We start from the raw sequence: 15,368 nt of genomic DNA, 5'->3' as shown, positions 1-15,368 counted from the left end.
TGTATTTTTAGTTACCGCTTCCTCTCAGCAACCTTATCTTGGTATCGATAGAGATTCCTGATTTCAACGAACTCGTGCCAAATTTTGCTTTGGTGGAGGCGTTCTGAGATTACATGGCTTGCTTAAAAAAAAGAGATATGCAGTAAGTTTCACATATTTCTCGTATGTCTTCAATATTATAATTATACTTATTAATTTTGTTTTAAAAATCCCAAAGCATTAGGGGGGCTGAAGCCCCCCCTAGCCCCCCCTTGCGCACGCCAATGCTCGCATGTACAAAAACAGACGCGGCTGCCGAAGCAACATGTTTTTTTCAACATTTCCTTTCGCAGTTTCATGATTTTCCGCGTCTCACTTTCTTACCTGAATGACGTCAATTTTATTTTTAAATAATCTGCAGTATTAATATCTTCATATAAAAGTTAAACCGGTGATTCTAGGCGTCTACATTGTTTAATTTAACCTCGAATATAGTGACCTATCGTACCAGCAGATTTTAAAAATATCGAACAAAGTGCCTTCGCCTTATTGAATTTTGCAAGAAAATATTTAGCCAGTCATAAAACCTTTACTACCAAAACTACGTTACCAGATGTGTAACCGTCCGAACGAGTGCTTGTTTGTCAAAATCAGTACAAAAATACCATTGCACGAGCTCGTCAAAGAAAACTGACTTACTTGACCCCACTCTACTCACTATAAAACATACGCCACTCATCATGAAAACCCGGTAACCCGGAACGAGTTTAAAGAGACAGATAATTTTGTCACGTCCATTTGACATTAAAAGTCTTCGTTTACTTGATTAAGGGTCCTTGAAACTGCCAACCCCGCACTGCAGTAGCTCTACGCATAACCAACTCGAATCGATGACCGCACCGTCGATCTCAACGTTATGAGCAGGCATGTAGACGCGGTAGTTCTTCATATTAAATTGTCGCCAGTAACGTTATTTGTTTGCTTTCGCCATACTATCACAATCTTGTCTGGCTGAACTTCCGAGCAATCGGTCACGGCTGAATATTTATACGACAGTTCTTTCGAAATTTTTAGAATGCCTTGCGGATCATCTTTGATCTGAAAGATGATCAGATATGGTCTGATCGAGTTCAATGTGTATGATTTATAATGGGAAGTCTGAGTGTTTAATTATATTTTTCTATCAGGTGGGTCTTTACAGAAGAGTTAATTTATGCAGTGTTCATGAAACCGGAACAAAGTGACAACTTAAAGAATTCGAAGGAAGTTATAATAACAATTTCTAAACTATATAAATTAACAATAAAGTTCAATGTACATGGGGAATTAATCACTAAGACTAAAGAAGAGGGGAGAGGTGGTTAGCTAAATACACCTTAGTTTTAATATTTCGGGGAATGAAAATATATTTGAGAATTAATGTAGGTCAATAAGAGGAAACAGGATCAATTTCACTTTTTTTAACAACGGCCTATTTACTTGGGAGAGAAATTTTTATGAGATTTGATTTCAGCATCGTAGTAATAGCAATATATAGGAAAGAGAGAGAGAGTGAACAACAATGACAGAGAAGAGACGAATGAAGCTTTCAGTTTATGGCAGAACGTCGACGGTACGACCTGTACGTCTGTACTGGCAAGATAGCATGCACCGGGACGTCTAGTGGGGTTCTCGTTGGACCCGTGGGGAATCCTCCAAATTGGGTCAGATCTTCAGGTCGTTTCGGTTCCAATTTTGATTTATGTCAACACAAAGATGAGAGTGAAGACAATCACGTAGTAGCGCCTTGGTGTGAATCGGCACCAAAAAAGCGCTACAGGAGATTTTTAGAACGAAAAAGGGAAAAAGAGAGGGACTAAATTCTTATAATGATTGATTTTTGGAAAAGAGATAGATGACGGACATATAGCGGAGATCGTGGCTTGACATAACATTTCGAACCGGGACGATGGGTGGTCTTCTTCGGGCATGGAGGGTATCCATCAGCCAAGACCTGGCGGAACAGTACTCGGTGCACGTGCTTGATATCGTGATAGCAGTCGCAACAAGAGCAGACAGCACTATCTACAAGCCCAATGATCAAGGATGTGCATCCAGCGTGTAATGGTTCGACAAGAGTCGAATGAAGCCACGACCCACATCCCCTTGAACCAAACAGGACATGCCGCAGACTCCGGTGATTCGCATTTCAAATGCCAAAATCTTCTGACTCCTGCGGTAGCAGGCAAAAGGTTAAGTCCCCGTTAAACTCTAAGCCTGCTCATATGACCCTATTCCACGCTTTTCTAAACTTCCTTCAACTGCTTTCTCTTCCTATTTCACATTACCCAGTCCCTTGCTAATTAAATGTCGTTAAGACATAAAAAAGGAGTATTCAAGTTATGAGCACGGTTGGGATTGTACGAAGAATGGGTTCAAGATATCGCTGCGGATGAGCAATCGATATGACAGTTCTAAGAATCGATTTTTTAGCGGGAAAACGTCCGACAAGACTTCGAGATCATCGTTAGGGTACATGCACCCTAGGCCGGTACGCAAATAACGATACTGAATTCTTCCGAGTTTGATAAAGTGTATGCTCGCAGCGACAGAATCGTTGTTTGGTACAACCTTATTGGGTTTCCTGGGTAGGCATCCTACTATGTTCCGGTTATTAAGCGGAGAAAGTTGAAAGTCGTAACGAGTTGTGATCGGAGGCCGGCTTCCTTGGTTTTTCGATGGCGATGACACTCACTTCTCTCCAATCGAGTAGGACAAGAAACTTCTTGTCTCTTGGCAGAGTCTGGCAGATTCTTCAACATGTTGAACTTGATTCTTGATGACTTGTCGATAACTAGCGAATAACCCGTCGTCCCGGAAGGTGTTATACGCGGCGGCCTTCTCTGCGTACACGTCTGAGCATTCTTTGTCCTACCATAGGTTGGGAGGCCGTCCGCGTCCGTCAGCGCTGGTTTCTTTCTCTGTCTGACATGGGAATACTTTGATGTCCCAGGAAGTGCTGGGAACTCTTCGGAGCTCAGGGTTTTGAGAGAGGGAGCAACTTGCTTCGGTTTCGCATTAGTACTTCCTCGAGTAGTTATTTTTGGAGGACCTTGAAGAGACACCTTCACAACGAAGCTTAGTAGAGATGTTCCTACTTTTTTATTGCTTCTAGGCACAGCCGAAGATGTTCCCTCCTGGGGTTCATCACAGTCGCCTTCGTCAGTAGCAGACTTCCCATGAACATCGACAAGTTTGTATTTTTGTACATTTGCTATATTTCAATGTACAGATTCGCCTCGAACATCGAACCAAGCGAACGATGTACAAACTCTAGTTCAAACATCCGTGTACCGTACACCGGATGTGCACACGAGAACGATTTGCACAAAGCAAAAAGAGTTAACGCTAGTGATGACGAGAGTGAAACGGAGAAAACTGGCGCCACGAACCTGCGTGTTCGCTTGGTGTACGCACACCGAGTACGTACATGGGATTCGGTTGTGCAGACGAACATGTGCACGTGATTTGGTGCGAAATAGCGTGTTCGAGTTCGTACACAAAATGTGGGTTCAATATGAGCACAGAACCAGGGCGAACTTTGTGGACTGTGTTCATTTGGGAAGACTGGTCAGCAGACAAGTTAGTATAGATGTTCGTAGGGTCCGATGGCGTAGCTATCTTTAGCATTTCTGCAAAAGATCGCTTAGCACATCACTGAAGGGAACGCTTAAGTTTCTCCTAGCGCTGTTTGTATGCGCGACATGTCGGGAGTTCATGTGGGTTTCCCCCACAGTAGAGACATTTTTCAGCATTCCTTCCACAGGAATAATGCACATGATTTCCACTGCATACCCCACAACGAACATTATTGCTGCAATGAGAGGTTTTGTGCCCTAGTTTTTTGCAATTTGTGCAGTTTATAACTCGTGACACATAACAAAACCAACAGGTAGACGAACCTTGTCAAAGCGGAGGTAGTTAGGTAGAACAGAACCGGTGAAGGTCACCCGATAAGAGTGTGAGTTGACGTATGTGCTCTTCCCGTCAGCTGTGACTGATGATGAATGCAAACGTTTGCACTCTAGTATCTTCACTGGCTGGAGCATGGGGTCTTTGAAACAGCCAATCCCATGTGTTAGCAGATTCGCGCAATTTAAACTCGGATCGGAGATTACTCCGACACTTTCAACCCGATGTGATGGTACATATACTCTTAACTCCTTCATAAATGCACGTAACAAGCAATATATTTTTCCTTCTTAAAACAATTTACTACCACCCGAAGCTTATCGGGGTAAATTTTCGATGTTTCTGTCGCAGTCGAATATCGCTTGGTCAAAACTCGAAAAATCTGCAACGGTAAATGCACAGAAACCTAAAAGAAAGGAAAAAATACCGAAACCTTCACAAGGCGAAGAATGCGCAAGATAACCGTGGCAGTGGATTAGCACTATTTTTAACGTTACACTGCCCGGACTGGAAAGGTCGATCAATCGTTCCGAATTACAGAACGAGTGCTTGAATATATTCGCAGGGTGTCTTTGAGTATTGAGTTTGAGCTTGTGCGATCATCCCTGGCTGCGTTATCGATCTGGACTAGCTGAAGTTGCGCAGGGAATCAGTAGATAATTATGCTTGTGAACAGCGAAACATCTTTCAATGTGTAAATCCTGGTAATCCTAAAGTGTTTTATTGATCAACACCGGCGCCGGCCAGGCCCGAACGTAGATCGCGGAAGGAAAGGGAAGGAATGTTAGTCTGATACTTGCTTTTGCTAGAGGCTGTATGTACTACTGCGCACTCCACAAGTATCACGGGAGGAGGAGATATTTTTTAGTAAGTATAGAAGTTGGATTTTACATCTTCTTTACCGACGCCACAGAAGTGACTCCACTATCTGGACTAGATATCGATCCATCAACTCATGGACCGGGGATCAACGGCTTTACTTCCCTTCCGAAGGAAGACGTGACCACAGATTTTTTCACCTCAGAAAAAACTCAACGACCTCGGATGGGATTGAACCCAAACCAACTTGAATGATTGGTGTTCACGCTTACCACTCAACTACCGGCACCGTCATTCACAGGGTGTCTTTGAGTATTCTACACAATCTGATAATAATTAAAATTAGGCATGGCTTACTATGATCGAATTAAAAAAATAAACTTTTTATACTAATGAGATAGAAAGTTGGTGTCTTCGACAAAGTTTTGAAAATGCACGCAAAAAAGAATTTCGCTGGAAAACTCGAACTTATAGGACTAAAGGTTATCGATTTATAAAGCGTTTGCTAAAGCAACGGCCTTAAATTTAATTTATTTTTAATATAACCTTTCCCATTGTTGTTTTTCGCGCAAGACAAATATGAAGGCATTAAAGCCATACAATATTGTTGGAGCCTGTATGTTAAAGTTTTCATTCATTTCGAAGTTATTGAGCGTTTTTACTTCTTTTAAGCTAACTTCAGCTATGAATAAGAAAGTAATTTGCCAACCGAACTGCACTGAATAGGCACTTTTCCAATGCATAATAAAGATAAAAAGATTTCTCGACAAACATGTCAAATGGTCCTAAGTGCAAATGAGAGCCTCTCTTTGTTTACTTTCTCTTTCGATTATTACGGCGTCAGCATAAAGCTTTTCAATATTGTTTCAGGATATAACGAATAACGCTGATTTCGACTAGCATATTATGCTAAGAGTTAATGAACAAAGGTATAAACGGACGAGTTATTAGCAAAAGAGAACGTAAACGAAGAGAAACTGTCATATTCACTTAGGACCATTTGACATGTTTGGCTAGATTTGATGCGTGGCACTCTAGAAGTCTATGAATAGGGTAAGCTCACCTTATCCCACACTTTTATTTTACATATATTTCCGATCAGATAATGCAAAAATACACTGATTTCGTTCAGTACTTTTGATCAGATTATGAAAGGTTTGGAGGAAGTGTTTTGCTATCTAGATGAAGTGTTGATAGCTGGAGGATTTTGAGGACTGCAGAAGAAAATTTGATTTGTTCTCTTTTTTTGTCCAAGCTCAATATTAAAGTTAATTTGAACGTATCTATTTATTTATTTATGAGAAAATTTATTTGTTATTCACCAAATTCTACTACTTCAGCAAATCTTCCAAACTAAAAATTATTCTTCGTATTAAATAATAGCTTCGAGTTGGCAGTCTTTGAAAGCTTTAAATGTCTCTCTTTGGTTATTGTTTTATCTCACTGCCAACGGTACAGCTAGCGTATGGATAACCGGTTTGTATTGTGTAACCTAATTAAAATCTGAAACATAATATCACGATCTAATTGAAATTCGCTTCACTTACCGTATTCAAGATGTGCAGCGGAGCCCAACACACAAAGAACTCGACTATGATAACGAACAGCATCCTAATGACCTGCGATAAAAAAATGAAAGGATATGGGAGCCGTAATGAGATAGATTGTAAGAGGGAGAGAGAGAGAGAGAGAAAAAAGAAATAGTGAATAGTTTTATTGTAAAATTTTGAAAAATCAGCCATGTTTGATATGTACAAATATTTTTTTTTCGTTACCGTTAACGAAATCTTTTTGAAAATCAAATCTTCTTAAACATTTAGCAATAGATAACGAAACAAATGGTTCACTTTATTTATCTCAGTTGAACCTTAATGATGGAAAATGATATTCCTTCAATTAAAAGTACCTTTTTCTTCGCCTCAATGCTTTTGTCCAGGTATGTGGACCGGATGGCGTGCCGAGAAAAGGACGTAGCCGTCACGTACGACTCTTGACCCGTACGGTCGTTGCTGGGGGCCAGCTGCTCGACTGATGACGGATCCGCTGCCAGTGTAGTTCCAATTTCGGCAGTCGCAGTCGTCGTTTGCCGTAGTCCTCCTCCTCCTCCTCCGGTTGAAGTCGTAGCGACTGAGGCTACATTCACTGTCGACACTCGGTCGGTGAGGGTGGTCTCGGTTGTGAAACTGTATACGTTCGAGCGAGTGTATGGTTTTCCTTTGGCAGGGCTGGAGCTTTTCATTGGCAGACGGTTCGGAGAGGGGAATAATCCGTTCTGTTTGGCTGCAAGGGTGTTGCAAGATTTTTGCGATTTCGTCGGTTTGGCACGGAACTGTGGGGCAGACAAAAAGGTACGTAGTGAATCTAACTGATTGATATATATCGCTTCATTTTTCGTCGATGTTTATGTGTAGATGGCATAGATAGGGGGATGGGGTAAAATGCACCATACAAAGAAATATTATTTTTGGCTTCGCAATGTTATTCGCGAAAATTCAATGAATGATTAATGACATATCCTACATTTTTCTCCATAATATATAGCGACAAATCATAAGTAATATTCTTCATTTCAAAATCGTTGAAAAATAGCATTTCCGCGACACAGCTTTTTGAGGGCATTGTTTTTTGCATAATTCGATCACAGGAACTGCATCCGGTTATTAACGTTTTTCGAACAAAAAGTGGAATGAACTCATGATGAATGAAGTTCATGTTTGGCAATTCTCTGTGGTTTTTTTACTTTGTCCGTTGCGTGAGTTCGAGTGCATCAGGTGCTCATCTGTTACATTCGCAACCACCGAGAATTGTCAAACGAAGTTCATCCGACTCATTTTGTGAGGTTATGTCGGTTGGAGTAAAACCTAATTGTACTAATTCATCTTATGGATCGTCAAATGGTGAGATAATATAATCGCACTGACAAGTTTCCTATCTCATGCCGCCACGTGAATCTATGGGTGTAGATATTCTACAAAGCTGTAGAGACTTTCGTATCTTGTTATAACAATTGTAATCAGGCCGTGTAGTGCGCAGTGTTGTCGTAGCTAAACAAATCGTTTGCAAAAATTTCTGTAGCGCCAAGGGGATACCCGTGAAAAATTACGATTTTGCAACGCAAATTGGGTCATTAAACCATATGCTGTTTTCGCCCTGTTCCGGTACGGCTGACATTAAAAATACGCAGACGAATATTTTTTTATTTTTTGTACGTTAAAGAACCAGTAAAATTTGTTTTACAAAATTGAGTTAATATTACCACACCTTCCATTCAACTACTTTGACCCCTAACCCTTTTGCAGGCACACATTTAATTTTTTTTTCTACCGAATCTCAGTAAAAGTGACGTTTCATAGCTGATACTCGGAAAGTATTTTACCGAAAATCAGCTAACAAATCTCACTTCACTTAGATATCAGTTTCTAATTTTGCTGATTATACAGCTGTTGGGAAATTTCCGAGCTGAATTGAGTGAGAATAACTGTCAAAATGCGAACCCACGTGGCCTATACCAGAGTCATTCGAAAACACAAAATAGCACCATACTCCCTACAGCGAAAACCAAAGCTCTAGCTACGACGACATGGAAGCAAACACATGCGAGGGAGAAGGCAGACAGAACGATCAGCAAGCAGCAAAAAATAAACCAGACCATTCACCACCGCCAAAGAGAGTTAACCTTCCGGCTGTCGCGCTAGTGCACTGAGTGCACGCTGCTGTGAAAATCTAGCGAAATCGTCTTAGGGTACCAGTGGCTGCTCGTTCAGTGGGCCACAAGCGCGACTTCCGGAGGGTTATTACAGGAAGCGGAAAGCAGTGCGCCCAGAATAGGCGGCAGAATTAATATTCGATAACCTTTTTATCTTTTCAATTTCTATGTAAGAAAAGAGAAGTTGGAATGAGAAATGATGAGACACTATTGAGAGATCCTGTTTTTCGTACTTTGCTTGAGAGCTTAGAAGTGAGTTTACGAAACATTTATGGTTACGGTCGACCGTAATTACGATCTGGACCAAGGAGAATAAAGAGAAAACTCAATGGAAAAAAATTTAAGCTTGGAGAAGAAAAATCAGGACGAATGAAGTGTTTTCCTCGACATCCCAGGGCACTAGGACAGTCAATTGAAAACCAGAACATGAAGTAGAAGAGACGATATAGTTACAATATTTCAATCCCACCCGGTCAAACCATTCGGAATTTGATTCGGAATCCTGAATGGAGTCAGTATGGATTGCAAATCAAATGCAACAACCGATTCTGAGTCGGAATCGGTTGTTGCATTTGATTTGGAATCCATAATGACTCCATTTAGAAATCCGAACCGGTTCCGGAATGAGTTTAACTGGGCATTTGAAATCCCCTCGGTATGATACTGTCCCAGTTAAGCTTAACCGGAAATGAACTGGAATTCTGGCTGGTTCCAGTTTGAATCCCGGCTCCAGTGACACAACCGATTCTGGTTAGAATCGGTTGTGTCACTGGAGCCCATATACGAACTGGAACCAGCCAGAATTCCAGTTCATTTCCGGCTGAACTTAACTGGGGTACCATGATGTGGTCCGGGGGATTTTCCACCAAAGCAGTATTACAGTGATAATCTCACAGAAACTTGGGATACGATTATTTTCTTTTTAGTTAAGCTACATTGTGATCAATTTTAGTACTTAACTTGGCTACCTTTATTATCCACTGCCATGGTCAAATAATATACAATGTGAGTTTAGGGCCAAATTCTCTCTGGAGGCACCCTTCTTATATTGCTATATTTTAACTTAGATCCATGCTAACACTCTCTAACACAAATTGCTTAATCTTTCATATACACACTAATCTCTCATTCTAAACGTCCAAACGTGGCCTTCGCGATAACACAAACCTGGTCACAAATTCGAACGCCTGCGATCTCGCCAATATTCAAACACCCCGATAATTAAGTGAATATTTGCACATGAATCGTTCACGTCCGGAAGTCTCTACCCTTGATCCTAACAGCCCAAACTCATGTCTTCAGTTGGACCAACAGAAATAAAAACTACATACACACTAGCACACGTGTCAAAAATGTCAACATACAAACGCTCGAATCCTTCGCGATCATCCACGTACAACCACACACACGATCTCGCAAGCAGGATAACCCTGGTAACTAAGGTGAACCTCCAAATGCCCGTGTTCGTGCGATCATGAATCGATTTCGTCCAGAAACCCCTATTCTCGGCCCTATTTGTATAAGTCCAATGCCTTCAGGTGGACCAATCAAAAAGGTGATGCTCATATCTTCGAAACTACACGTTCTTTACCCTTCATTCTAACAACTTAGCTCCATACATTCAGTTACACCAATCCAAAAATAAAGCTCATATCCACTAGACAACACGTTCCATGGCGACATGACTGGGAACTCTAATGGTATAGAAGAACCCACTTTGTTCTATAATCTGAACCGCACACAAAAAATTAAGTATCAGATTCACGGTCCGCGCGCGATCGCTCTAGAACACACGCGAATATGCGAAAGGAACACGGTTTTAATATAGAATTTTTACACGCGAAGTTACATACACGTTAGCACACGCGACATACAAACGCACACGCGATCGAACACCTTAACGTACAAATGCTCGAGCCATTCGCGATGATACACGCGATCGCGAAGTCCCTACACCCGCATATACCTGAATCGTACGATGAATATCACATTCAGAATCACGGCCCGCTGCACGTGGCCTAAAGTGTTTTAGTGGGCGCCATTGCCATTGTCTTGTCTGCAATTGTAGTGTGTGATTCTGACGGGGAGCCCTTCCCAGAACTTAGCTGTATAGCTACAGTAGGACAACTCTAAAAAAAAGAATTATCGAGATCCTTAATTATGTTCATTTTTTGAGGTTATGTTAGTCATTTTAGATACCGTAAATGATCACCTAGAATTTGGATTTATCAGTGGATTACGTCGACTATCGACACCTGCACTCTATAATCCCATGGTTTTCACCCACTGTTGTGTTTTATATCCAGATTTAAAACTCCGAATTTCATTTGAGTATAAACCGAAACCGGAGAATGAATTCTTATTCTTATTTTTCAGAGTCCGAAAACATATTTTCTTCATCAAAATTTCTTTTCATTGAAATAAATAACATTTAATTAGAATATTGATAGAGTTCATGAAATTAAAAATTTTCGATGCGTTTTGATAGATGAAAATAAAAACATCATCATTTCGAATTTCAAAATGTTTGCTGAAAATAAATAAGTGAAGCTCGTTCGCTCGGGACGATTGTTTCACGTTCAATAGCATCACCACAGAGAACAGACGTCCTTCTTCAGCATTCAGCTTGTGTAAAAATCCCTAACGTTTTTGAAGGTAGTTTGGATATCTCCACCAGGTGCGCTACTGTCGTCATGTTTTTAGTGGCTAAGTTCGACTGAATTGACAGCGGTTATACCTCTACCCAGTCAAACCATTCCGAAACCGGTTCGGACTTCTGAGTGGATTCCAGCTCAAATGCATCAACCGATTGAGTCGGAATCGGTTGTTTCCTTTGAGCTGGAATCCATTCAGGATTCCGAACCGGTTCTGGAACGGGTTTGACGGGTAGTTGGGATAGGCTGGTATGTTTGTTCGATCATGGACGTCTGTTCTCTGTGCCATCATGGTCTCCTCCTGTTGATAACCTCTTAATTTTGTTTCCCAAAAAGGTACCGGATATACCCGACGCACGTGACGATTTCCGGTATTATTGATAGCTTCCTCGGCATAAAATAGCCCCTAAACATTTCATTGGAAGGCTAACTCAAATACAACCAGCTACGATAGTGTTTGTGAGTTTTTATGCCTTCTGAAGCCAAACATTTCTACCCAACCAACTGACGTAAGACTGTCCCGTTTGGTTCCTTCGTCCCCCAAAAGATAATAAAGGGCGAGTAGAATAAAATTTAATGTTGCTCTGTTGTGATAATGAGATTTCGTTCAGCCGATAATAGAAATAGAACATTTGACCCTCAGCAGTCCTTGGGGAAATTTCTGGTCTGGGACCGCTTGGTAAATAAAATTGGAAACATCGGAACGTACCTTCATGAAATCTTTCAACAATCGAAATCGTGTAGTGGATCGTTGGTGAGTTGTAGCATTGCCGTTGCTGCTGTTGTTGGTGATGCCCGAGGTGGAGGTGTGGTGGAAAAGGCTGCATCCGTGGTGGGTTGAATAATAGCAATTATTGTTGTTATTACTTTTAATTGAGCTGGGAATAGAGGTGACTACGGCCGGTGAGATTCCATCGCTCTTGAGGTTTACTGGTTTCGAGCTAGTGCAGAATCTGGTGGGCCCGCCACGATTGGTATGGTTGGATGTTGCTCCCCCGGAGGCTGCCATGTTCGATGAAACCAATAGATAACAAGCGGTTTCGGGTCGAACTGATATCGGTTTCCCCCCGGTAGCAGCGTTATTATCAACTTGTCCGTATGGAGCGGAACCGTCGTTCGTGGAACTGTTTATCTGTACTGTTGAAAGAGGAAATAGAGAGAAATGAGTGGTGTCCTTTAATTGTGCAACAGAGGGTTGAAACTTAAAATTATTATAATTGAAACAGTAAGTTAGTTGAGAATAGTGACAGGATAGTTACATAACAGAATAAGAATTAAACACTTGGATAAAGCCGATTCCGTTTTGAAATTGGTCGCTTTTTTAAATTACTGTTGCCCCCCCGAGTTGAAACGAGAAACTTACCACGGTGGTTTGATTGGACTGGATTGTTTATTCAATGATTGAAATTTCATCGGGATTTATCACGTGTTTAAAAGTTATCGGAAATGAAACGAAAGAGATGTGAGAAAATTCTTCACACAAACGTTGAAAATTCAACGCGGTCAGGAGGAATGACTTTAACCTCTAAATAAACAATCCATCCCGATCAAAATGCTGTGATTAATGCCTCGTAGCAACTAGACAGTCATTAAAAGGAAGCGACCAACTTATAAATGGAAGACACTAATTAACGAATTTAATTCAATCCCCCGTGTAGTACGTACGTTTGTGCTTCTGGTAGGCCGTATGGGAAATCTCACGTTTCAGCCCACGCCACAGCTTCGATACGATCATGCAGTAGGCAAATCCCATTGTCAGCAGCGGACAAACCAGTAAGCCAGCGTCAAGAAACAGTACGTAAGCTCTTTCGTAAAGCTGATCCGGCCACATTTCGCGGCACTTCATCGCCGTGCTGTTGCTGCTGTGAATGGGATTCCGATGAACCGGCTGCAGTCGCTGGACGTAACAGAGCGGTGAGTTTACCAGGAAGCTTAGCAACCAAACGATGCCAATCATTTTGTAGGCGTGAAATTGGGTCTGCCAGCGGCGGGAGGAAAGTGGCCGGCAAATGGCGAAGTAGCGTTCCAGCGAGATGGCCACCAGGGTCCAGACGGCTACCGAGACGGAGACGGCTGTGGATTAGAAATTCAGCTGGTGTAAATCATTTCTATTGCTGAGTTTGGTGGTAACAAAAAGCCGGTGAGTGGGATTATTGAATAAGCTTTAAAGAATGACGAGTTATTTATTCTCCCAATTTATTTTAATCCTTCGGAATCATTACGGTGTAAATAAAGCGGTGGCGGATCAGGCTGGTCCCAGGTGATAGCTTCATTTGTGAAAGAGTATTTGCATTCCTGGGCATCGCAGTTCTCGCTGACGTAGGTTGCCACGAAAGCAATTTTCGATCCGGATAATCAGAAAGTCGATTCATTCATGCGTAATGACGATTAAATACAAGCATAGGTAGCAAATAGATAAAACCTAATTAATTAAGAAACTGTGTTTAACTTTCAAATCGATATAGGGTAACAGTGCCCTAATTCATCTTAGCATTTCTTTTCATCCCGCACCCATTTGAGCACATTAGTTAGAGCAATTACAGCATTTATCTTTACTTTCTTCAGGTCAGATTTTTCATTGTACTCCCTCTTAGGAACGAAACAAAGATGTTGAAATTTATTTAAGCGAAATCCAGGCAGTTTGCCAAGTTATCAACGAAATAGTGTGACAGCCTGACCAATGAGATGAATTAGAGCTCGTCCACCCTACATACGTCAAATAATATCAGTGGCTCCCTATAGAATTCAACGTGAATCATTGCACACATGCTACTTAGGCCGTGAACCATTTGGCGATTTTATTAAAACTTTTAGTTAAAATTTGACAGTTCGTTAGTTCTTTTCTCTCGAATGGTCAAATTTAACCGAGAGAGCGAACCATTTCAATAGTTGACATTTGGATAGTTAAACGGGGAAACATTGATCAATTTTTCTACATTTTTTCGAATAACTTTCTTCAAATCAGGTAGATGTATAAAGGTTTTAACCTTAAGGTAATTCGCCTCTTCGGGTTAGAAAAAACTCGTATGAAAAATTTCTAATCCTATGTGCAGGGTCGGGGCTCGAACCACGGTGCGCTGCTATAAAAATAAAATAAATTTGTTGTGAATTTTCATTCGTTGTTTTCGGGGTAGCTTTGATCAGCAAAATATGTGTATCGAAAATAAGAAATAACGCTCCAAATGTTGTGTAAATTGCATATCTGCAGGCGATTTTATGGCCCGATATTGTATCGTCTCGTAAGAAAACAAAATTGCTTGGAAGGATACGGTCGACTTTTATCGAACTTTTTCGGGAAAGTAGTCGAAATAAAATAGTGAGCGATAAAAATCTCGGATTTTTTAAATAAATTATTGCACATAAATATTTCCGGTTTCTAAAAAAGTGACCAGTTCAGTTGAATTTGATTGATTTCATTAATATATCTTATCATACGTTACTGAAAAAAGTCTCATTTGATCAAACTTACCTCGATGATCAAAGATACCCCGTTTTACGGTATGTAGAATTGACAGCAGCGATGACCACATTTGTCGATATTTTAAAATTAGATTTTTTCTTATTACATTAAGCATGACAGTCATACCTCGAAACGTAAATGAAATAACCCGAACAAATCTTGACACAACACGTTATCGATTCCATCTTTATCCCTTCATTTTGATTTGAAAAATATTGACAACCTCAATTAGGTATAGAAAATGTTTCACCTTTTTGTTCTGCCTCATGGGCAACATTTTAACTATCGAGCTGTCAAATTTAACTATCGCTCTGTCAATTTAAACGTGCTCCAGAGCAGGGTTAATTTGCAAATTACTTTCGAAGTGTCAGATTTTAACCAAAAGTTAAAAATTTCGCCAAATGGTTCACAATCTGAGAAATGTTTTTCTCCAGTCTTTCCTTAACGACGCTGAATCCCTCTGAATAAAGACTAGCTATTTCTATCGTTCGTTTACCATTTATCTGCCAGTGTCATTCCAATCGAGCACGAGACCTGTCAGTTGGTGATTCTACGCAGAAACCGTTCACAGCGCTGGAAGCAAAGTGTTGCCGATTTCATTTTGTTTTGTCATAGTGGTTATATTTTCTGTAAACAATGGTAAAAAATTACTTTTAAAAACATATCACCTCTTAATTTGTTGATAATTGCGTACCAAAACGAAGGAAAACTATATTTTTATTGGATGGTGAGTAAACATCTAGCGAAAATGGGGTAAAACATTGTAATTTATGATACCGGAGTGTTATATGTGGTCGAT

The 15,368-nt window shown here is 40.7% G+C and overlaps 1 protein-coding gene across 1 annotated transcript in view; it reads right to left on the bottom strand.

The window, feature by feature from the left end:
• The window catches only part of LOC131681948 (octopamine receptor 2-like), a 121,370-nt gene that overhangs the window by 28,884 nt on the left and 77,118 nt on the right, over positions 1 to 15,368 (bottom strand). The window contains exons 4-7 of the mRNA XM_058963061.1: positions 12,775 to 13,182; positions 11,819 to 12,246; positions 6,656 to 7,078; positions 6,297 to 6,368 (exon numbers count right to left, since the gene is read on the bottom strand). Coding sequence (XP_058819044.1) covers positions 6,297 to 6,368; positions 6,656 to 7,078; positions 11,819 to 12,246; positions 12,775 to 13,182 — 1,331 coding nt within the window. The remainder of the gene's footprint in view (positions 1 to 6,296; positions 6,369 to 6,655; positions 7,079 to 11,818; positions 12,247 to 12,774; positions 13,183 to 15,368) is intronic.

The sequence above is a fragment of the Topomyia yanbarensis genome, chromosome 1 (genome assembly GCF_030247195.1).
Source record: "Topomyia yanbarensis strain Yona2022 chromosome 1, ASM3024719v1, whole genome shotgun sequence".
In the NCBI taxonomy this organism is placed as follows: domain Eukaryota; kingdom Metazoa; phylum Arthropoda; class Insecta; order Diptera; family Culicidae; genus Topomyia; species Topomyia yanbarensis.
Note: the sequence above shows the minus strand (reverse complement) of the source record. Positions and strands in the feature narration are given on the sequence as shown.